This window comes from Entelurus aequoreus, linkage group LG05, assembly GCF_033978785.1.
Source record: "Entelurus aequoreus isolate RoL-2023_Sb linkage group LG05, RoL_Eaeq_v1.1, whole genome shotgun sequence".
Classification (NCBI taxonomy): domain Eukaryota; kingdom Metazoa; phylum Chordata; class Actinopteri; order Syngnathiformes; family Syngnathidae; genus Entelurus; species Entelurus aequoreus.
In genome coordinates, this window is record NC_084735.1 from 56,313,569 (window position 1) to 56,339,462 (window position 25,894).

Here is a 25,894-nt window from a genome sequence, read left to right on the forward strand (position 1 = left end):
ACCACCAGGCAGAACGACTCCAAAACCGACAAAAACTGTAACTGCCGCAAGAAACCTGATTGCCCTCTCAACGGGGGGTGCTTACAATCATCAGTTGTTTACCAAGCAAAGGTAATACGCAAGGACATTAACACATCCGACACATACGTAGGATTAACTGAGGGAGAATTCAAAACCAGATGGAACAATCACAAGGCTTCTTTCAGATGCAAAAGACTCCGGAACACTACAGAACTCAGCAAACACATTTGGAATCTCAAAGACAATAATGTTGAATACTCAATAACATGGCAAATTCTTGCATCCAGCACACCTTACAACAGTGGTAACAAAAGATGCAACCTATGCTTAAAAGAGAAACTGTTTATCATATACCGTCCAGAGTTGTCATCCCTCAACAAGCGCAGCGAAATTGTATCAGCATGCCGTCACAGAAGGAAACACCTCCTAGGTAACACATGAGTCAATCACCACGCCCCCACGCCTGCCTGTACCCACCCGCTCTGTGCCCTATATAAACCATGGTATGTGAATGCTTCCATTAAAATCTCCTGAGGATTGAGGAAACCCCTCATGAAACAGGCCTGTAGAGATGAAATAGTCTTGTGATTTTTTCCCACACATACATATTACGCTCTACCACGGTATCGAGCACTATTTTTTGGACAATCTAATTAAGACATATATATATATATATATATATATATATATATATATATATATATATATATATATATATATATATATATATATATATATATATATATATATATATATATATATATATATATATATATATATATATACATATATATATATATATACATATATATACATACACACGCATATATATATACATATATACATACATACACACACACACACACACATATATATATATATATATATATATACATACATACATACATACACACACATATATGTGTATATATATATATATATATATATATATATATATATATATATATATATATATATATATATATATATATATATATATATATATATATATATATATATATATATATATATATATATATATATATATATAATGTTTTTCCACCGCAGCGCTGCCACAAAACACACTCACATCTTCAGTTTCTAGCCGATACTACATAAAAAATAACGTAAAGTAACGCAGTAACGCATCATGTAGTAACGGTAACTGAGTTACTGAATATAAAAAATAACGCGTTAGATTACTATAGTAATCTAACGCGTTATTTTTAACGCGGTAACTAGCTAGTTACCGCCGAAACTAACGTCGTTACAGTACGTTATTAGTCCCAACACTGTATATATATATATATATATATATATATATATACATATATATATATATATATATATATATATATATATATATATATATATATATATATATATATATATATATATATATATATATATATATATATATATATATATACGCATATATATATACATATATACATACATACACACACACACACACACACACACACATATATATATATATATATATATATATATATATATATATATATATATATATATATATATATATATATATATATATAATGTACATACACACACACACACACACACACACATATATATATATATATATATATATATATATATATATATATATATATATATATATATATATATATATATAGATATATATATATATATATATATATATATATATATATATATATATATATATATATATATATATATATATATATATATATATATATATATATATATATATATATATATATATATATATATATATATATATATATATATAATGTACCTATAATGTTGGGTTCTGTTGATATTAATGTAATTTTTTAGGCAATTTCACTCAAGTAAAATAACAATATAACGTGTCCAGGAAGTATTTTCCACAATAAAAGCATGATGTACGTAGCAAAACTAAAAACAAAACCAGTGCCAATACGAGCACATAACTCAACACTCATCATTCATCCTAATAAATGTATAATAAACATTATAGTACTACTACGGGAATATTGTTAAATGTGTATTACTTTTGGCCGTCAAATACCGAGTTTTCTCACGCTCAGGATATGATGACGCATTAATAAGGCATATTTGTGTTAGTTGTAGGAAAATTGCGATACGTGAGGGTAAGTGCACTGACATTCAAGACGCAATATAATCGTCGTTGTTGTTTATAATATTAGTCGTGGTTTTTACGTTCTAGGAAGAAACTATGCGTGGTTCTCGCACCCCTTAAGGAAACAAATGGAACATTCCACAGAAAGAGAAAGAGAGTGAGAGCGCGTTGCCAGGCGTTTCCTGATATCGTATTTGATATTGATGTTACTTTACGCCCCATATAATTGATAATTCCACAAATATTTTAATGTGAGTTAATTTATGCATTTTAATATTTGTCTACAGCAAACATAAGCATGATACATCTTTACTGCGCCTGATGTTGCGTATTTTTATGTTCCTCTTTATAGCCCGGAGGAAGCGCTAATAGTAGTTTTTCCACCAACAGTTTTAGTTTATTCAAAGGTAAAGCTGCATAATAAGGTGCACTATTTACAGTCTGTTGTATTTTTATTTTGGTCCTGAGTAACTTTACATTTTTGCTCGGAATTTAAGCTTCCGGTACGATCATTTGTCATTTCCCACCTGGCAACTCCCGTGATGTACTAGTGGTTTCTTTTTTGTGTTTTTGTGGATTCGCAGTGACGTGGGTTTGCTTACCTGATTCTCGACCGCCCACTCAAGTGAAAGACAACGGAGGTCGGCTAAAAAAACAACGACGAGCCGTAAGAAAGTGTATATAATTTTTAAAGATAAAGGTGAGTTGTCTACTCGCTGTGTAAGACATGTTTTGTTGGCGAATAACGGTCACGAAGCAGCGCTCATGGATGCTAGTTGTTAGCTTAACTTATTGTTAGTCTTCCAATTGTTTCGACCAAACACACAAGTCGTGTTATTGATAAACAACTAACATTTTTACAGTTAACAAGGGACACGACTCGACGTTAATCGGGTTAACCGACGTTAATGCTCATCCAAGCGCTTAGCGTTACTTGGAGCTCTTTTTTCCTTTCTGTGTCAATATGTCATTACTTATCATTTTAATAAATTCGCTGGAGCTAATGTTTGAGAGAACATGGCGTTAAGTCAACTCCATTGTTGCCTTAGAGGAAAACTGCACTTTTTTTGGAATTTGGCACTTTTATGTGAGACAAGAACACATGTATTTGTTTGCGTCCTAATTAATAAATAATCCAGGTAGGGGGAGTAATGCATTTTGCCTATAAAGCGCTTTTAAAGAGGAACTGCACTTTTTTTTTGCGTATCATCTACAATCTTTGTGTGAGACAAGAACACGTCTTTCCCTTTTTTTGTGTGTTCTAAATCAGTGTTTTTCAACCTTTTTATCATTGAAAAAATCCGGAGGCACACCACCAGCAGAAAACATAAACAAATGAAACTCAGTAGCCGATATTGACAGTAAAGAGTCGTTCTTGCAATTGTTGGATATGAATTTTAACCACAACCAACTATGCATCACTATAGCTCTTGTCTCAAAGTAGGTGTACTGTCACCACCTGTCACATCACGCCGTGACTTATTTGGAGTTTTTTGGTGTTTTCTTGTGTGTAGTGTTTCAGTTTTTGTCTTGCGCTCCTATTTTGGTGGCTTTTCCTGTGGCAGTTTCATGTCTTCCTTTAAGCGCTATTCCTCGCACCTGCTTTGTTTTAGAAATCAAGACTATTTAAGTTGTTGCTATCCTTTATTGATTGTCATGTCGTGTGCGGATGTACTTTGTGGACGCTGTCTCAGCTCCACACGCTGTAAGTTTTTGCTGTCGTCCAGCATTCTGTTTTTATTTACTTTGCAGCCAGTTCAGTTTTAGTTTCGTTTTGCATAGCCTTCCCTAAGCTTAAATGCCTTTTATTAGTGGCATTCCCCTTTGTTTACTTTTGGTTTAAGCATTAGATACCTTTTTACCTGCACACTGCCTCCCGCTGTCGTCTGCATATTGTGATCACGACAACAAACCATGTTCCCGACATCTACAAAGCAATTAGCTACCAGCTGCCACCTACTGATATTGAAGAGTATAACATGGTTACTCTGCTGCGCTGTAGACAGCACGGACACTCAACAACGGCACAATATTTGCGGATTATAATTACTGGTTTGCAAAAAATATTTTTAACCCATTTAGGTGAAATTGCATAATCTCAGACGGCACACCAGACTGTATCTCACGGCACACTAGTAAGAGACGGCTAACAATGCAGTTTATGGGGATTTGATTTACAAATCACTCCAAAAAACGTTTTATGTACATGCCAGGGTTTCCCCTTCATGTAATTGATCGTGGCCTAATTTTTTTAAAACTTGAAAACAGATTTAAGTAATATATTATATGAATGTATATTCTGTATATAGTCTATTATTTACATAGTATTGGCCACAATACGTTTGAAAAACATCTCAAATACCATAACAATTTTCCTCTGTGCTTTATATGGAAAAAAACTAAAAAATGTGCATATAAATTGCCTGTCAGGAGCGCTACAGCTTGTTGCGCACCTAAACATCCATCCATCCATTTTCTACCGCTTGTCCTTAATGGGGTCGCAGGGGGTGCTGGAGCCTATCTCAGCTTCACACGGGCAGAAGGCGGAGTACACTCTGGACAAGTCGCCACCTCATCACAGGGCCAACACAGACAATATTCACACACTAGGGCCAATTTTATTGTTGCCAATCAACCTAAACAGAGTTTTTGTAAGTTAAGTATTGCAATTGTTTTTCATCCTGTGTAAACTACCTTAATTATTTTGACATTACTACCAACAATGACGTCTAACTTTATGCCGTGACCTCCGTTTGGACTTCTCTATGTGGAGTTTGCATGTTCTCCCCGTGCGTGCGTTGGTTCTCTCCAGGTACTCCAGTTCCCTCCCACATTCCCAATATATGATATATTTAGTCCAGTATTCTCAAATATTTTCTTTTGCGCTCCCCCCGTGGAAGAAGAAAATATTTTGCGCCCCACTCTCCATTGTGACTAAAAACAGTATCATTTGTCTGTAAAATTGTTATAATTATACCTCTGCATAACATTGTAAGCTTATTAACATTAAAGAAAACAACACATCGGTCTTCCCTCGTCTCCCACTGTGGTTACAGTGAAACCAAGTGCTACTTACAATGCATCATATTCTGGTATGGCAAAAAAGTATGTTCCCTGAGGTCACATGCTTGAAGGGTTACCCCTTAATGTAGCTGTAATGTAACACCTTGAAAATAAGTTGTTTTTTTTAATGTGAAAACAATATAAAGTATTATAATGTATTGTAGTCCCCAGAAGAAGTCGCAAAAAGTCTGACACTATTTTTAACTTTTATTGCCAATCTTATAATAACAAATGGCACAATAGCAACATGTTTTGACCTCCCGTTCAAAGACTTTTGTCTCTGTGATTTCCCAGACACACAACAACACTTTGTCATTTTCTGCCAATACACTTTCAGGCACGGATGGTGTGTTTGGGATCATGGGAAGAATTAACATCAAATCAAAACCACACAAAAATATAAACCATTACCACAAGCAGGTCGTTACAGTATGAATGGATATATGTAGCCTATTATTTGCGAACCATTGACAAGTTATGCACCGAAAAACAGCACTGCTAAAACCGGGTGTAAACAAGACACGCGCCATTGTCTGGAGCAAGGGTGGGCAATTAATTTTTACCGGGGGCCGCATGAGCAACCCGAGCACTGCTGGAGGGCCACACCGACAATATTTCAATTACATTTTGCTCAAATTATTTTTGATATACCGTAAGATAAATAATTTTAATATTTTCATTTAACCTAACTTATCTTTATACAAAAGCAGATGGCTTTTGATGGTTTTATTTTTAACACTTTCTTACACAACACTTCCTGATGTATAATACAATGCAAAAATTTCAATTTCTGTCACTTTATCCTGCATCCTCTTTGTTGTGAACGTAGTACGCCTGTAAGGTGATTGGCGAAGAAGGAGGAAGCACGAGATAAGTTGAGCTGTGTTAGTACAGGTTGCTCAATAAAAGTTTAAAAAGAGCGTCAGACTTGGTGTGCACTTCTTCTGGACGCTACAATTGGTGTCAGAAATGGGATGAAATGCCTCCCAGTTCGCCTTGCCATCAAACCTGGGAGTCTTCATTGAGGGCGGAATTCCCCCATGCCAAGCAGCGTGTGCTGCACCTGTCGACGTTGCCTCTCTCCTTCCTCCCTCACTCTCTCTCTTTGCGGCGAGCTCCTCACGTCCGGGATTCACACAGACATCTGCAGTCGCTGCAGGCACCATAAGTCCCCACTCAACGTCCTTCCCCTCCCGTTCCATCTTGACAAAGTCGCCAGGAAACACCGATGACGTAGCAGGCTGAGCACACAAGCAGCGCAGTATGCGCAAAGTTTTACTTCTGACACCAATTGTAGCGTCCAGAAGAAATGCACACCAAGTCTGACGCTCTTTTTAAACTTTTATTGAGCAACCTATACTAACACAGCTCAACTTATCTCGTTCCTTCCACACGCACGTCTATCTTCACTCCTCATTTCCGCAACTCAAGAACACAACATCAACTTCAGCAGGTCGTTACACTATATTCTTTAAACACAGCAACCTGTGTACCACAAATTAAGCACACGGCTTTACCTTCAATTTCTGTAAAGAAATACTTGGCAGTCTATTTCTTGTTGAAAACACGCCATTCGTCATCAACTTTTCTTTTTTTAGCGTCTCGGGGATAACCGGGCATCACTTGTCGCTGTGCACCTTCACTCACAGGTTACACACGGACATACGCCCATAAATAACACTTCTCAAAATAAAAGCAGCACAGTTGTATTGCACGCATGACATAGATGTTTTTTTAAATTTATTTTGTAATTTGTGATTGCCGCTGTTCACATTCACTCACAATCGCGCACAAGCATACGTCCACACGGAAGTATTACAAATAACGTTTTTCAAAACAAAAGCAGCACCGTTGTATTGCACACTCGAAATAGATACTTTTTAAAATGTATTTTGTAATTTATGATTGGCCTCACGCGGGCCGGACATGGACGTACTAAGGGCCGGATGCGGCCCGCGGGCCGCAGAATGCCCAGGTCTGGTCTGGAGTGTTGTCAGCATGTCTGCGATGTTGACGTAACTTTAATATATCCCAGATATACCCGCGGACAGCGAGCTACAAAATGTTTTAAGAAATATTAAGAGGACAGTGGCGGCTTTTAAGGAGAGAAAATCCAACTGGAGCAGCAGCGCGAAGTAAGTGTGACATCATGCTCGCTGCAGCTCGTCTTTCATCAGGAACATCGAGGGACAGAAGTAGAGTCTCTAAAAGATTTGTTGCTAGTTGATTAAAAAAAAAAAAAAAAAAAAGTCATCAAAAGTCTCTGGACACTTGAAAAATTATTTAAGTACATTGTACAATAAGCAGCAACAATTGAAAATATGGCTTTACGATGTACAAATATATATTAATACTACTTGGTAATAACAGATTTGTTTTTAAATGTGTCTATAAATGTTTTGAACCTTTTTAAAGTAAAACAAGTTATCATAGCAGATTATGCAAATTATGCAATGATGTCATGGTGACCATGCACCTAACTACGCCCCCACCACCACAGGTATCCTGGCAATGTAGGGGAAACCCTGGCTTGTCTATGAGTTAGTCCATTGTACGTTAGCTTCAAGCTAGCAGCATTACAGCCAACCTTAATCCTACATAATTGTATTGCTTTTTTCAGTTTAATTAAATATAATAAAAAAAAAACGGTTTACATATTTGATCAACTAAATTGCAATGTTCAGGGAGGGCAGAATATAGGTGTAACCTGTGTTACCTTTTACGATAAGCAGAAACAATTGAAATTGCATTGAACAAAGAGCACAGTCTACAAAGTCAAATTCTTTGTGTGTTAAACATACTTGGCCAATGAAGCTGATTGTGATTCTGATAAACTATGAAAACATTTGTAACATATATCTGTTTTTGTTTATACAGTACATAAAACTTGTGCTTAGCCTGTTTAAAGAAAATCCATGCATCATCGCAAATCAAAAATATTCTGACATCATATATAGGATGATGTCATATTGACCACGCCCCTCGCAATGCCTCCACCGCCACATACTGTATGTAGTGGCAATCCAGGGGAAACCCTGCATGCTGTAAGCATGTAATGCAGTAACAGGCACATTCATGATACTGTGTAATACAGTACAGTATTTTGGTAATTTTAAGCATTACCGTAACTTCTTTCCTGGCCGCTTTAAATTCACAGAGCGCATAGCAACAAACGATTCTTCCATCAACAACATAGACAGCACTTTCTGTGTTTGCTACTACTAATGTCAGACTTGGTGAGAACCTTGGAGCGTTATCAAGTTATCAACGTTTCAAATAACATATCAATAAATCAATCAAAGTGTATTTATATAGCCCTTAATCACAAGTGTCTCAAAGGGCTGCACAAGCCACAACGACATCCTCGGCTCAGATCCCACATCAGGGCAAGAAAAAGCTCAACGCAATGGGATACAATGAGAAACCTTGGAGGGGACCGCAGATGTGATAACTGCATTTAATTTGACTAACTCAAACGAATTACAGCAGCGGGAAGCATCTTAAACTTTTTCTTCTTTATTTTATAGCGGGTTGCAACCAACATTATTAGCAGCTCAAGCTAGCTAATAGCCATTAGCTGGCTACTTGTGACTAGTTGGAGGAGCAGTGTGAGCAAGGTGATGTGCCACTATGAGTGTGTGAGCTCCAACAATAATAATCTCGCCGATGCTTGGTTAATATGCAGGTCACATCATGTAAATAAAACGTTGCTGGTGGTTGAATGATTTGTAGAACGTTTTATCGGCGGAATAGGTTAATCCCAATTTCCCGCATTGTTAACTGGCTCTTACTCGCAGTTTTAACTCGCAGTTTTTAACTATTTACAATGCACATCAAAGGGAAAGACGTGTGTTCTTGTCATACATAAGTATTGCTGATGATGGGCAAAATTCCCCCCAATAAGTGCAGTTTTCCTTTAAAAAACAGAGAGATAATTTTGTATCTAAATGGGAATCATCATGCTACAGTGTAGTCACTACGTCACCCTTCTGACGCCATCTTGATTCTGGTATCGCTTGTGAGCGTGTGACTTGCAATTCTTTACAAAAACTCTAGGAGCAGTGTTATTCTGGAAGTGAGGAACCTTAACTCTCATTGACTAATCATTCGGCTTCTTGTGTAGTAGTAGTAGTAGTAGTAGTAGTGGTGTGTACCTTAAAACACTTGCATCTCATTTTAGCTTTGCCTATTGAAATTAATTGAAATCAATTTAAACAAGCTTTTACATGAAATATATTGTATGAAAAACAATCTAAGATAAATTAGTACAAACAACCACAGTAGTTTTATGAAGTAATGTACAGCATTTACATTGGAGAGTGGACTTCTAAGGTGTCTCTTTCCAGCTACTTCTTTAAACATACTGTCAGCTGCTTTTCCATATTTTCATTGATAAATGTCCACCATTTAGATATTATTTGAATGATCTCGGCTGGCGTTATCTTCTGCTTCAGTATGGTGCAGACGAGCAGTGCTGCGCTCCAACTGCTTATGTCATGTTTTTGATTACTTCTTTCTTTAATTCAATGAATATCATCCATTTCTTCTCAGCACTGTCCTTCACACTCACTTTCTTCCTTCCTATGCTTGGAAAAACGAGGTTAGTCCATCTCTAGCTTCAAGCTAAAGCCAGCTAGTAAGACCGGCAGTCTTGGTCAGATCTTAAGCATGACAAATAGCCAAAAGACAGCTCGTATCTCAAATATTTGTCGTTTGCACTGCATCTTATCCACTTAGATATTCACATAACACATTTTTAACTCGGCCATCTTTGTTGAAGCTGTTCTTTTGTTTTGTTCACCGCAAATCAATGTTTTTTCGTTTGATTTTTTAAAATGCTTCAATGTAAACAAAAAATGCCCTGCAAGTTTCTGGTATTGAGCCAGCTTCTCCATTTCACAGTTGTGTTCCTGGAAGCACCATGGATGAAGAAGAACAGTTTGTGAACATTGATCTCAACGATGACAATATCTGCAGTGTCTGCAAGCTCGAGACAGATACAGGGACCTTATCTTTCTGCCATGTCTGCTTCGAACTCAGCATTGAAGGTAGGAGCAGAATTTTACATAAACCCTTAGCATTCTAAAAATATATTACCAATGGAAATGTAAAGCTGTCGTTAAACTATTTAGAGTTAAGGCATGACTTTGGGTTCTTTTAAAGCTAAATCTAAAGCTTTTGCTTCGTAATTTCATATTTTGTTTGGGCTATCCTTTCTCCCATTTTCTCCACTTAGTGGACCGCAATATCACAAGTAGAGGATGTGAACATGTTAAACAACCAGGAAGTGTTGCGAAAGCTTGACGGTCTCAATTCACATTGCTCGAACCAGTTGCTGGAGGACTCCAGGACCCACGCTTCCTCGACTGCATGGGCTGGGTCCTTGGGGGGGATGTGGCCGACGAATTGAGACACAGCTATAGATATCCAATAACTGGAACTTGATCTAGACACCCTCCGTCCTCCTGTCTTCTTCTATGGTGTTTTACCTGCAAGCCCAGGTCTAGTAAAACTGCTTCTAGGTAAACTTATTGAAGGTTCCGCCCACAGGCCCCTACCCCGCCACGTCAAATCGCTGCAATTAATTTTAAACTGTAAAAATGACAAGCAAATGGGAAAAAGGACAAGTTGAAAATTAAAACCTGTGAAACACACAAAAACAATAACAGTGTACAAAAATATGAATTTAAAACACACACAAAAATATCCACCAAAAATATTATTAGTATTTTTTCAATGTTTGTATTTATTTGTTGCCAAAACTTGTTCTGGTGCCAATAGAACTTTTTCTACAATGTATTTTTTTTCCGATACCAAATCTTATTGGGAGTGACTACGTTTCCACGTACTAAATTAGTCTGATTTCTCACATTTTTTTTTTTTTGTATTTTCATACATATTTTCACGTGAAGTCTCAGTGTCCATGCACACTCTCGAATGCGACTATTGGTCATACGCCGTGTGCCTCCTGTACACTGGGTGTGCTTATTTCCTTTTAGCGCAAATTAATGTATTACTTTTCAGGTTGATTTATGACGTCACACCAAAACAAGGCATCTTTGCGGATCCTTACAAGTCAAGAGCCTAGTTCTTGTTGTACCTAAATATTGCCACAGATTACAAATATTACAGCTCTAAAGGTTATCTTGATATTAATCAGCATCTCGCATCAACAAGATGATTGCGCTACTAACATGACACCAACAAGGTCTACCAACCTACTACAACATACAACATACTACCAACAAGGTCTCGGAGTTACTGAATTAAATGCAGGTTCGAAGCACAGAAAGACTGGTGGGAGAGAGTTGCTTCAAAGGAATTTTCAGACAGAGAATGGAAATACATTTTTTGAATGTCTGGAAGTTCATTGAATAAGCTCAGTGGATTGATGGAATTTTAAGTCCGAAGGAAAAGACTGTTTGTGCCCTGATACCGCTTCAGATGAGGGTTGCTATTGTTGTGTACAAGCTTGCCAGTTGTGTGGAATACAGTTATTGTTAATTAGTTTGGACTGCACAAATGCAGCGTGAGGAGGTTTGTGTTATTTATCTTTTTTGCCTTGAATATACCTGCTTCTCTTCCATCTCACTTGTTTTTGTTCGTGTCCGAATGAAGCCGGCGTTCTTTATTTCCTTGGCTATCTTTTTAAAATAAATCTCTCTTCCCCCCCATCGATGCACTTCAAAATGTTCCGTTCTTTTAATTTGTGAATCAAATAAACAGTCTCCTCTTTATTCTAGTGTTGCTATGGTTTTATTGAACGGGATCCACTTCCGAGTTATAACCCGCTCGTTGAGACTGGCGCATGCGCGACACGAAAGGTCCCCTGTGATGGCACACATCCACTTGAGAGATGTGGTTTCTAATTGCCTACCGTAATCTAGGTGTGTTAGTTTGACTTTTCAAAAGCTGAAAATGATCAGATTAAGTTGTTTTCATGGGTTGTAGGATGCTTCTTTTAAGCCAAATTATATGAGAAATCAGACTAATTTAGTGCATGAAAACATAGTCAGTGTTTTTGCTCCATAGCTAGCAGCTAACTTTGTATGTTCATACCCAAAATAATAATCCTTATCTCCATTGCGACTACTATTATCACTGAAGTCAAAATGTGTTGCCCAGTGTCAGAAAGCTTGGTCTCAGTCGCAGGTCAACAGGACAATGAGCCGTTCTTATTTAGATCAGGCAAAGCTGACATATCTATTGTACATAAACAAAACAATTATTTGTCAGCTAAGGAAAAGTGAACTTGTCTGTTATAATTTCACTTACTGGTAGATGAACATATGGGCCTTGTGAAGAGAAGATAAGCACTTGCCATCTGGCAAGATTTTTTGTTAAAATACTTGAATTAATGCATTGCTGCTGCTCATGTGAGGTTCGTGCTGTTATCTGTTTAGGCCACACAGCTGCTGACCACACATTCTTCTATGCAGATCTGTTTGACACCTTAGCCTTGAACTTTGGCAGACATGTCTCTAAAAGCCTCTCTTGGCGGCTGTCAGGTGTGTTGGGTATGCGAGTGTCCTTGCAAGGTACTGACCTTCAGTTCATTGTGCTGTGGGAGGTTATTTAGTACAAAATAAATGTTTGTTGTATTTCTGAATTGTAAAAATAGCAGCCAATAATCCAAACATTCCCAGATGCCACATGTAAGTACATCACATAATACCTTAAAAAGACGTAGCCTTTTGAGCAAAGGGAAGTACTGTACAGGGTTTCCCCTATATTGACAAAATACCTGTGGCGGTGGGTCACCATGACGTCATTGTATAATTTGCTATTATAAGATTTTCTTTAAAAAGACTCAAAAAATAAATGTTTACATACATTTAAAAAAAAAATCTGTGATATTATAATTTAGTATTCAATTGTATTTTTTGTATAATTTTGTTCTATTTTCAATTGTTGTTGCTTATTGTAGAATGTACTTTGTTAAGAATTTTTAAGTGTCTAGAGACTTTTTGTGTTTTTTTTCTCTTTTTTTTAAACGACTAGCAACAACTCCAGCATTTTTTCTGGTGTTATTTTAGAATGTACTCGTGTTTAGAAACTCTACTTCTGTCCCTCGATGTCCCGGACGAAAAGCGATCTGCAGTGAATATTACATCACAACTGCTTCACGCCGCTATTCCAGTTGGACTTTCACTCCTTAAAGCCGCCACTGTTCTCTTAATATTTGCACATTCTGTAAATCGCCGTCCGCGGGTATATCTCTGATAAATTCACGCTATTTCCACATCACAGACATGTTGACTACGCCTTAGACCAGGGGTTGGCAACCCAAAATGTTGAAAGAGCCACATTGGACCAAAAATACAAAAAACAAATCTGTCTGGAGGCGCAAAAAATTAAAAGCCTTATATACGTCTTATAATGAAGGCAACACATGATGTAAGTGTCTATATCAGCTATATTAACATATACTAGCAAAATTACTATGTGTGTCGCAAGCTGAGGCAACTCTTCTTTGACAGAAATGTTGAAATTAATATTTATTCTATATATTTTTGCAACATTGGAAAGCATTAGTAAACACGGACGCGATTTCGTTTGTAGCATACCTTTAAGCGTTGAGCCTTTATTTGTTTACAACTCGAAGCAGCTGTGCCGCGGAGTTATTTACATGATGTATAGAATAGAAAAGCCGTTTATTGTCAATTTAAACATTTATACGTCCAGGATCTAGCATTAGTTAGACTCGGTAGAAGTTTATGATGAAAAGGAAAGCTAACTGTTTGGTGAAAATATTAAAGTACACGATGACAACAATAGAATATGACAGATAAAAGACAGTTTTCAGAGTACAACAAAATATAGCTTCTTCTTTGTCAGTAGTGTTTTTGTGTCTGAACAATGTATCTTCCAGTGAATAGTGTGCGTGCGTGCGCGTTTGCGCAGCCATAAAAGACAAGTAAGTATTAAGCTGCTTAGTGGAGTGAGGTCTTTGGCTGTTGCTGAGCTGCCCTGGTTGTGGGCCAATAGTTTTTTCTCTGTGCAAGCAGTAGCTGGTGTGTGTGATGTCACAAACTGGGATTGTTTGGATTGTACCAGCTGTTGGTAAAGAATCTGCAGATTCATTCGCTATTCAGAAGGCAGAACACACGCATGCGTGACTCATAGATACCTTCCATTTGGTTTCCCCACCAGACTAATCCACTGATTATAAAGGTCCAAACTTCAAGGTACTTGGGTCAGACTGCGTATATTCAAAGCTAATACTAGAGCTGTGCACACACTTGTGTACTTATCCAAAGTCTATTTTAAGACATACATAGTTCAAAGAAAGTGTGACACAAAAGCCAATGCCAATTGTCCCCCCTTCCTTTCCCTTCATCTTAACCACTTGTCAACTTTGAGCCCTTACTCTCAAAACACACCCCTAAGAAACACAACACCACTTTTTCAAGTCTGTGTGTGTTTGTGTTGTGTACTTGTGAGATCGTAGTCATGTGACCTTAAGTGATGAACTGTGGGTGTCTTGTAATGCTGTTAGCTAACATTTGGTGGCTTTATCAGAAGCAGGCTGTAAGAAGGCATGTGGATTTGGCCCTAATTGTGTGTGTGTGTGTGCTTTAAAATATGTGAAATCAATGGCTACTAACGTCTTTTTTATTTTTTCTGCACCAATTGCGAAAAAGTTCGATGTTAATTTGACAGGTGTCCATGTTTTGGTCTGGACAAGTAAGCCCTTCTTACAGAGTGTGGATGCAGAATTGTAGCTGCTGTTTTGGCAACACTCAGTACCAATGCTACCCAATGTAACCTGACAACGAAGTCAACAAAGATTAGGAGCACAACAACCCAATAAGCAAACTAGAAAAACAATGAAGGGCATCCGGCATTTCATGTTCATTCTTCCTGTGCTTTGGTTGTTAATGACCTATATATGTATATATATATATATAAGGGACGGCGTGGCGAAGTTGGTAGAGTGGCCGTGCCAGCAATCGGAGGGTTGCTGGTTACTGGGGTTCAATCCCCACCTTCTACCATCCTAGTCATGTCCGTTGTGTCCTTGGGCAAGACACTTCACCCTTGCTCCTGATGGCTGCTGGTTAGCGCCTTGCATGGCAGCTCCCGCCATCAGTGTGTGAATGTGTGTGTGAACGGGTGAATGTGGAAATACTGTCAAAGCGCTTTGAGTACCTTGAAGGTAGAAAAGCGCTATACAAGTATAACCCATTTATCATTTATTTATCATTTATTTATATCTATTCTATTTGTCTTATGTTTTGTTTGCATATAATATAGATTGTACTCTTTCATTACAGCTGCAATCTGTGTCACAATAATCCACAACACAATAAGCAGCTTTGACAGAGAGATCACAATGGGTTAACAACTCCCAGTTTTAGCTTCCGTTCATGCTAGGCCTGGGCAATATTGCCTGAAACCCCAAAAATGATTCACATTAGCATTAAAGATGGCAGGTTGCCTGCTAGCTTGCTTCTCCTGTACATGTGCAATATCACTGGTCTGTGAGTTTAGTGTTACAGTTTTATGATCTTTTGAATTTTAATTAATAACATAGTGTGACCCGGAACGGGATAAGCGGTAGAAAATGGATGGATGGATGTTACCCAACAGTAATACTAACCGTCGGGAGTTATCATTATACCGTTTATCGTTCCATCCCTAAATTGTACATTATATGCAAGGAAATAATAAAGTCCAACATTGAGATGAATAAAGTGCAAACTTAAAGTACAAGTAGAGTGGAAAATCAAGTTGACTTCATGTGCTTATTTGGGTTTCATTGTATTTATTCAACCATATCCACTTGTATGTACAATCTGCAAAGTATGTGAAAGTACTGTCTAAACATCACAAAATGCCACAAATTCAGTCGGCCATTTTGAATATACCGCTTCGAATATCTTCGGCAATTTCCGTAGATTCTACGTCATTGTAGCAACGCTTCTGCACACTGACCATATGATCAGATCAGTCATACTTCTTCCCAAAAATTGGAATGGAAAGTTCAATTTTTTTTTAGTGTTTGTTGCAATAAATTATAGAAGGAAAATATTCTGAAGAAAAAGTAAATAATGGACAAATGCAAACAAAAAGACTGAGATAAGCGTGTGCTACTGCGAGAAAAAGACAAAATTTATCTCAATCTTCACATGAGAAAAAAAACTTTCACAGTTTAAAATCATTGATGCCGGTCGCAAAAAAAAACTGAAGATGAGATCTCAGTTGTCTTATTCATATCTTCTGGACATACATTTATATCTCCTAATCAAGACCAAAGTAGTTTTCTCATTCTTCTGAAATACGTGTCCTGAGAAATGGATTTCACAGTGTGAGATCTCAAGAGCTATGTCTTTTCCTGATCTCAACTCTGACAAAAATGAGAGATGAATAAGCTGGTTTCCAATATGTCTCAATTAGGGTTGTCCTGATACCAATAATTTGGTACTGGTGCCGGTACCAAAATGTATATCGATACTTTTTGATACTTTTCAAAATAACGGGAACTACAAAAAAATTTCAATATTGGCTTTATTTTAACAGAAAATCTTACAATACAATAAACATATGTTTCTTACTGAACTCAAAGAACAATTTTAAAAGGTTAAAATATATTTTTTAAATTTTCCATATTACATATAGTCTGTTATATTCAAGGATTAAGTTAGATTATAATAAAGAGCTTTATGGACATTATATTAAATGCTTCATGATTTATGGTTGCCACTCCTGGTCTGTGCTTTATGAAAAATAAATGTATTAGTAAGTACTAAAAACTAAACTATGGATAAATATACCCAAATAGGCCATGTAGCAGGTAAAACACACATTGTTTAAGACAAAACACAAATTGTAGCAATTTCTTACAAAATTCAGTCATTTCACTTGCATTAGTTGACGCTAGATGGGTCTTAACGCCGCTAATATTTGGCATCAATCCAAGCAGCTGTGTGCGCATCTACATATCTACATATGTACAGGGGAGCTGGTTAACTCATGAGAGTAGCGTGTGTGTGTTTGCAAGAATGGCAACGTGTTGTCTGAGTGACATCAGTGAGTGAGTGGGCGAGTAAAGAGAGAAAGAGCGATAGTGAGTGCACTGCGCAGTAGAAGGATGAACGATCCTGCAAAACTAATAATAAAGCAACCAGATGGTGACAAATTGGCGGGCTCATCATTCTGACCTGAAACCGGAGCTTAGCAGACTCTAAAGTAAAGTGAAAGGTGTTACCCCCGACGAAAACATAGACGCTGAAAGGAACGTCTGCCCTGTGTTTCTCGAGTATGGTCTGCACCGGAGCAGAACAGCAGGACAGGTGTAACAACATTATTCCCTGTCACTCTTTATAACTCCTTATGCAGATCTGAATGCTTATTATTTAAATGTTTACCTAAGTTTGAAGCAACATCATGCGCCTCGGCTCTGTAGTCACCGCCACTCTGTGGCATTCAGATGAAAGAACGGTACCGGTACTTTTCAAAGGCAGTATAGTACCGATTTCAATCAATTAGTATCACGGTACTTCATTAGTACCGGTATACCATACAACACTAGTCTCAATTATGTTTCAGTGAGAGATATACTTGGTTTTGTCTGTCACTGCTAACTATTTGAGTTCTCAGATGTGTCTCTTTTCTATTTCAGTAAAAAAAAGAGTAATGCATTTTAAATTGCACATTTTAACTATACCTCAATCATATTACATTTTGTCATGCCAAAATTTGAGCAAATTATTTATTTAGACAACATAAATATACAGTCTGAATGGTTTATTTACATCATCTACTTATTTGTTGATTTCTTACACACACACACCATCAATCAATCAATCAATGTTTATTTATATAGCCCTAAATCACAAGTGTCTCAAAGGGCTGTACAAGCCACAACGACATCCTCGGTACAGAGCCCACATACGGGCAAGGAAAACTCACCCCAGTGGGACGTCAATGTGAATGACTATGAGAAACCTTGGACAGGACCGCATATGTGGGTAACAACACCCCCCCCCCCCCCCCCCCCCCTCTAGGGGAGACCGAAAGCAATGGATGTCGAGTGGGTCTGGCATAATATTGTGAAAGTCCAACACATCAGCGAAAGTCCAGTCCATGGTGGGGCCAGCAGGAACCATCCCGAGCGGAGACGGGTCAGCGATGTCCCCATCCGATGAACAGACTAGCGGTCCAACCCGGGTTGGGAGCAGAGTAGAAAAGAAAAGAAAAGAAACGGCAGATCAACTGGTCTAAAAAGGGAGTCTATTTAAAGGCTAGAGTATACAAATGAGTTTTAAGATGAGGCTTAAATGCTTCTACTGAGGTAGCATCTCTGACTTTTACCGGGAGGGCATTCCATAGTATTGGAGCCCGAATAGAAAACGCTCTATAGCCCGCAGACTTTTTTTGGGCTCTGGGAATCACTAATAAGCCGGAGTTCTTTGAACGCAGATTTCTTGCCGGGACATATGGTACAATACAATCGGCAAGATAGGCAGGAGCTTGACCGTGTAGTATTTTATACGTAAGTAGTAAAACCTTAAAGTCGCATCTTAGGTGCACAGGAAGCCAGTGCAGGTGAGCCAGTATAGGCGTAATATGATCAAACTTTCTTGTTTTTGTCAAAAGTCTAGCAGCCGCATTTTGTACCATCTGTAATCTTTTAATGCTAGACATAGGGAGGCCCGAAAATAAAACGTTACAGTAATTGAGACGAGATGTAACGAACGCATGGATAATGTTCTCAGCATCGTTTGTGGACAAAATGGAACGAATTTTAGCGATATTACGGAAATGAAAGAAGGCCGTTTTAGTAACACTCTTAATGTGTGACTCAAACGAGAGAGTTGGGTCGAAGATAATACCTAGATTCTTTACGGAGTCGCCTTGTTTAATTGTTTGGTTGTCAAATGTTAAGGTGGTATTATTAAATAGATGTCGGTGTTGAGCAGGACCGATAATCAGCATTTCCGTTTTCTTAGCGTTGAGTTGCAAAAAGTTAGCGGACATCCATTGTTTAATTTCATTAAGACACGCCTCCAGCTGACTACAATCTGGCGTGTTGGTCAGCTTTAGGGGCATGTAGAGTTGGGTGTCATCAGCATAACAGTGAAAGCTAACACCGTATTTGCGTATGATGTCACCTAGCGGCAGCATGTAGATACTAAAGAGTGCAGGGCCAAGAACCGAACCCTGGAGAACTCCGCACGTTCCCTTAACATAGTCCGAGGTCACATTGTTATGGGAGACACACTGCATCCTGTCAGTAAGATAAGAGTTAAACCAAGACAAGGCTAAGTCTGACATCCCAATACGCGTTTTGATACGCTCTAATAAAATATTATGATCAACAGTATTGAAAGCGGCGCTAAGATCAAGAAGCAGCAACATAGATGACGCATCAGAATCCATCGTTAGCAATAGATCATTAGTCATTTTTGCGAGGGCTGTCTCCGTAGAGTGATTTGCCCTGAAACCGGATTGAAAAGGTTCACAGAGATTGTTAGACGCTAAGTGTTCATTTAGCTGCTGTGCGACAATTTTTTCGAGGATTTTCGAGATAAACGGAAGGTGGGACACCGGCCGGTAGTTTACCATGAGGTCAGGATCGAGGTTAGGTCTTTTGAGTAGAGGATGAATAACCGCTTTTTTGAATGCTAGGGGAACAGTGCCAGAGGAAAGTGATAAGTTTATAATATTTAACACTGATGGACCTAATAATACAAAAAGCTCCTTGATAAGTTTCCCATGAATTGGGTCAAGTAAACATGTTGTTTGTTTTGTCCCATTTACACATTTGAACAATTCCTCCAATGTTATTTCATCAAAGAGAGAGAAACTATTTTGGAGGGCAGTGTCCGTCGTATATACAGTCGTATCTGTGTTAATAGAACCCAGTTGTAGCTGAGGTGCATTGTCTTTAATCTCTTTCCTAATGACTTCAATTTTCTTATTAAAGAAATTCATAAAGTCATCTGCTGAGTGGGTGGAGCTACTGGGAGGAGTCCCTTGTTGGGTTAGCGATGCTACTGTACTAAACAAAAATTTAGGATCATTTTTGTTGAGGTGGATGAGATTTGAGTAAGCTTTAGCTGAGGTAAGCATGCGTTTATAAGTTATTAAACTATAACTCCATGCTTGATGGAAAACCTCAAGTTTAGTCGCACGCCATTTGCGTTCCAGCTTTCTACACACCATGTACTTATTGACTACAATTCTGAGATTCAGACCTTAACCCAAACAGACTTAATATGCTCAAAAGACACTTTTTGAGACCTTTTAACATGCATTAACTTTGTAAAGTTTAACTGATGGAACAGTGGTTTGTGCTTGTGCCTCACAGTGAGAAGGTTGTGGGTTCGATTCCCGGGCCAATGTAAGTATGAATGGTTGTCTATCTATCTGCTTTGGCCCTGCGATGAGGTGGTGGCTTGTCCGGTGTGTACCCTGCTTTTAATTCTCAGATTTGTCTCAGACATCTTTTTTCTTTCTCTTTATATTAGATCTCCTCTGTGTATCCCACTTCTCAAGTATTGCTCATATGGTTATCTCAACTCAACCTCCTTTGTCTCTTTTTAGCTCATCTCTTGCTCCTAAGAGATACTTAGGAGCAAGAAACATAAGAAACAAATGATCACATAATGAAACAAATATGAGAAGCTCAAATTGATCTCAAGATACTAGATTGAGCAACACATGAGCGAACACATTTTTGCTGTGGGTGATGCTGAGGATGAGTAAACAATGCAAATAATCTTAAAGGACATTACCATAGAAATGACACTTTGTATACTCAGTGTGCACTAACTTCTCTTAAGTATAGTCAAGCCTAATTTTTCGTATTAAAACATGTACCGTAAACTGGTCGAAAGGCATACTCACCAGTGTGAGATAATGCAGGGTTTCCACTAGATTGCGGAATTTGCATAATTTGCTATGATGATATGATTTTCTTTAAAGTATCAAAAAATGTATGCATACATTAAAAACATATGTTACTGACAATTAGTATTAACTAGGGCTGTCGAACGATTAAAATATTGAATCGTGATTAATTGCATTTTGTTCATAGTTCACTCAAAATTATCGCGATTAATCGCAGATAGGTATGATCTTTCATCATTAATAAGTGTACCCTAGACAGATAATTTTCAAGGGGTTATCCCAGCTGTAATCTGTGATATTTTTCTACCTGAATACATGCTTCTGATATTCTGTACTTTACATGTTGTACAATTTAATGGGCTTTATATTGCTGCATGACAATGTTTTAACCTTTTCTATAAATTAATAAAATGTGATATACAGCCTCCTAATCATTTTGTAATTGAGGACTCGACAAAAACATTTTATAAAATAATTTACACAATGTTTCAGCCACCCGAATTTCTCTAATGGTTTTAGTCACTCTTTCTTTAATAAAAAGGACTGGCAACAAATCTAGCATCTATTTCTGGTGTGATTGGCGACTGTACTCGTGTTGAAAAACTCTGGTTATATACTTCTGTTGCGCCCTGTCCGTGACAAAAAGCGAGCCTGACGTCACACTTGCTTTGCGTTGCTGAGAGTCTTTCTCTCATTAAAAGATTGCTGTCCGTGGGTATTTCTCGAATATATTAAAGTACATCCATAGCGCGGACACGCTGCTTCCGTCAAGACAACCCCGTGCGTAACCCGGTTTCGGGAGCACTGTTCCGGTTGATTAAAGTATCCGGCCAAATTTTCGGTGCATCATTAGTCAATAGTGTGCAAATAATAAACTATTTATAGCGATATGGACGAAAAAGTATATCTTGATATATTTTTACTTAAACTCAATATTCTATATATATCTCGATGTGTTTTACGGTGAAAATAAACATAAAATATATTCATTTTTGTCAGTGGCACTTTATATAAACCAGTGACGTTGGCACGTTGTGTAAATCGTAAATAAAAACAGAATACAATGATTTGTAAAACCTTTTCAACCCTTTATTCAATTGAAAACACTGCAAAAACAAAATACTTAACGTTCGAACTGGTAAACTTTGTTATTTTATGCAAATATTAGCTCATTGGGAATTTGATGCCTGCAACATGTTTAAAAAAAGCTGGCACAAGTGGCAAAAAAGACTGAGAAAGTTGAGGAATGCTCCTTAAACACATATTTGGAAAATCCCACAGGTGAACAGGCTAATTGGGAACAGGTGGATGCCATGATTGGGTATAAAAGCAGCTTCCATGAAATGCTCAGTCATTCACAAACAAGGATGGGGCGAGGGTCACCACTTTGTGAACAAATGCATGAGCAAATTGTCCAACAGTTTAAGAACAACATTTCTCAACGAGATATTGCAAGGAATTTTGGGATTTCACCATCTACGGTCCGTAATATCATCAAAAAGTTCCGAAAATCTGGAGAAATCACTGCAAGTAAGCGGCAAGGCAAAAAAACCAACATTGAATGCCCGTGACCTTCGATCCCTCAGGCGGTACCGCATCAAAAACCGACATCAGTGTGTAAAGGATATCACCACATGGGTTCAGGAATACTTCAGAAAACCACTGTCAGTAGCAAGTTAAAACTCTACTATGCAAAGCAAAAGCCATTTATCAACAACACCCACAAACGCAGCCGGCTTCGCTGGGCCTGAGCTCATCTAAAATTGACTGATGCAAAGTGGAAAAGGGTTCTGTGGTCTAACGAGTCCACATTTCATATTGTTTTTGGAAACTGTGGACATTGTGTCCTCCGGACCAAAGAGGAAAAGAACCATCCGGATTGTTATAGGCGCACAGTTCAAAAGCCAGAATCTGTGATAGTATGGGGGTGTATTAGTGCACAAGGCATGGGTAACTTACACATCTGTGAAGGCACCATTAATGCTGAAAGGTACATACAGGTTTTGGAGCAACATATGTTGTCATCCAAGCAACGTATTTTTCATGGTTGCCCCTGCTTATTTCAGCAAGACAATGCCAAGCCACATTCTGCACTTGTTACAACAGCGTGGCTTCATAGTAAAAGAGTGCGTGTACTAGACTGGCCTGCATGTAGTCCAGACCTGTCTCCCATTGAAAATGTGTGGCGCATTATGAAGCCTAAAATACCACAACGGAGACCCCCGGACTGTTGAACAACTTAAGCTGTACATCAAGCAAGAATGTGAAAGAATTCCACCTGAAAAGCTTCAAAAATTGGTCTCCTCAGTTCGTAAACGTTTACTGAGTGTTGTTAAAAGGAAAGGCCATGTAACACAGTGGTAAAAATGCCCCTGTGCCAACTTTTTTTAATGTGTTGCTGCCATTACATTTTAAGTTAATGATTATTTGCCAAAAAAAAAAAAAAAGTTTGACTTTGAACATTAAATATCTTGTCTTTGCAGTTTATTCAATTGAATATAAGTTGAAAAGGATTTGCAAATCATTGTATTCTGTTTTTATTTACGATTTACACAACGTGCCAACTTCACTGCAACTTCCGCCATCCTAGTCACTGCCGTTGTGTCCTTGGGCAAGACACTTAACCACCTGCTCCCAGTGCCGCCCACACTGGTTTAAATGTAACATAGCTATTGGGTTTCACTATGTAAAAGCGCTTTGAGTCACTAGAGAAAAGCGCTATATAAATATAATTCACTTCACACTTCACTGGTTTTGGGTTTTGTAAAACCCAGTTTGTCAAGATGGGTATAACATCACAAAAAATTAACTGTTTAAGTAGCACAGAATAATTACATAACATAAATAAAATAGGAGAAACAAAGAATGTATACATAAAATAGAAAAATATTATTTCTACATAAAAAAAAAATAAAAAAAATTTGCAGGCAGGCCCTTTTTAATTCCCAGCTGCTGTCTTGTTGTAAAACACCAATGAAAATGAAATGTTGCATTTAGACAGGCTATATATACTGTAGCAAAAGTCATCACATGTCTGTCACAATCATGCGTGTTCTTAAATGTGTATTACACGTCTTCCATGTCGAGAGCAGTTTTGAGTTGGGCTTACATGGTAAACAACTAAAATGAATGTGTCGGGCATTGTTTTTTATCCAGACGCATACATTTGTCCAAATGTGGCCAAGTAGACACATTGTGGGTTTCCTGGATGTCGTCTACATCACTAAAAGAAAATCCTATGGAAGAGAATCCCTCTGTCATCTTCCACTAGTTTATAATAATATATAAATCACCCACTTGAATATTCCCTCTTCTCTTCTCCGACTCTCTCTTCGTCATTTGGGATGTACGCGTCTATTTGTGATTTCCCTTCCTGGTTCGATGACCCGCCTTATCTTGCCTCCGATTGGCCTGTCCCTAATGTTTTGCCCTAATCTTAACCAATCGTGACTCATCATAGTAAACCAACCAACCAATCATGGATGTTCTTATATGTAAACCAACCAATCATCATTGATTTTTCCTGTATATGTTGTCCCCTGCTCGTGGAGTTACACTAGTCCACTTCTGTCTTTCTCTTCTCCCTCTCTTTTCTTTTGTAGCATGTAGCTTAGCTAACTGCTACATGGGTCTATAAATAGTGAAGCTAATAATAGCGAATAATTGCTTGTGTGTTGCTGTTGTGGGTCAGTGCAGTGAGTGGGAGAGAGCAAGCGCGTCTTGGAAGGAGGAAGGGGAAGGGTTTAATAGCCCATGGGGTGTCGAGAGGGAGTGGGAAGTGGGGGAGAATCAAGGAACACAACAAATAAGCGGCTTTTGGTCATTTTAACGTGAAATAAATTATATCGATATTAAGATATTTTCTTGATTCATATCTTGTTTAAAATATATCGATATACCTTACAAACTCGGTATATCGCCCAGGCCTAATATATAATAGCCGTTCATACTGTAACCACCTGCTAGTGTTAATGTGCATGTTAGTGTGTTATATGATGGTCATTTTTCCCATGGTCTGTGAACACACTGTGTCGGCGGAAAATTAAAAAGTGTTGTGTGTCTAAGAGTGAAGCAGAGAGGCAGACGTGTGCACGGAGGAAATGCTTGTTGGAATTGGGCCTGTTGTTATCATAAAATTGGCCATAAAAGCTAAAAAGAAAGTCAGACTTTGTTTGTTTTCTTCTGGACGCTACAACACATTGTATTACTTTATTTTGTTAGGTGTGGCGGCTAATATGAAGCCGTACATTAAGGAGGAACCCTACATGTAGTTAAACGGGATGTTTAGCATAACACTTTTATTTTAAAGCCGGAAAAGTGTGTGATTATTTTGAGAGAGTCTTGACATGTTTTAATGTCGGATCGACTGTTTGCGATAAAAAAGTCTCCTTTCAACATCCTACCGACTGTTTCATTTCTGTTGAGCTTATATGTCATCTTACTTACTAAATCAGTCAAAGTAAGGTTGGGTTGACCAGCATTCCTCCAATGGGGAATTCAAATTGCTAGTCTCTCCCAGATTCTTTTTATGGCAATAAGCTGATGTTTGTATTCAATCAACAGGCAGTAGTGCAGATTTTATGGTTTATTCTCCAAGCTTAGAGGACAAACGTGAGACCAATCTAGTCCACCAGCGTTCCCTCGCCCGGTCTAGCTCGGTCTTCCCCAAACCCACGAAAGTCTCGTGATCTTCCCTCTGTCCCTCGCCCCCACTCCCGTTGTTTAGACTACTCCGAGTTATCGCTACTCTGACACATTCCAATCTAGAAGGCCGACACCTTACTATGAGACTCAAAAGAAGGAAGAATACTAGCTATTCTT

General features: G+C 38.0%; 1 protein-coding gene across 2 annotated transcripts in view; it reads left to right on the plus strand.

Moving 5' to 3' along the window:
• Positions 1–2,692: 2,692 nt before the first annotated feature.
• The window catches only part of lg05h21orf91 (linkage group 05 C21orf91 homolog), a 34,381-nt gene continuing 11,179 nt past the window's right edge, over positions 2,693–25,894 (plus strand). The window contains exons 1-2 of one of the 2 annotated variants that reach the window (XM_062048432.1): positions 2,693–2,852; positions 10,118–10,263. In XM_062048432.1, coding sequence (XP_061904416.1) covers positions 10,137–10,263 — 127 coding nt within the window. In that variant the 5' untranslated portion in view covers positions 2,693–2,852; positions 10,118–10,136. The remainder of the gene's footprint in view (positions 2,853–10,117; positions 10,264–25,894) is intronic. The other variant, XM_062048433.1, reaches the window with a different exon arrangement.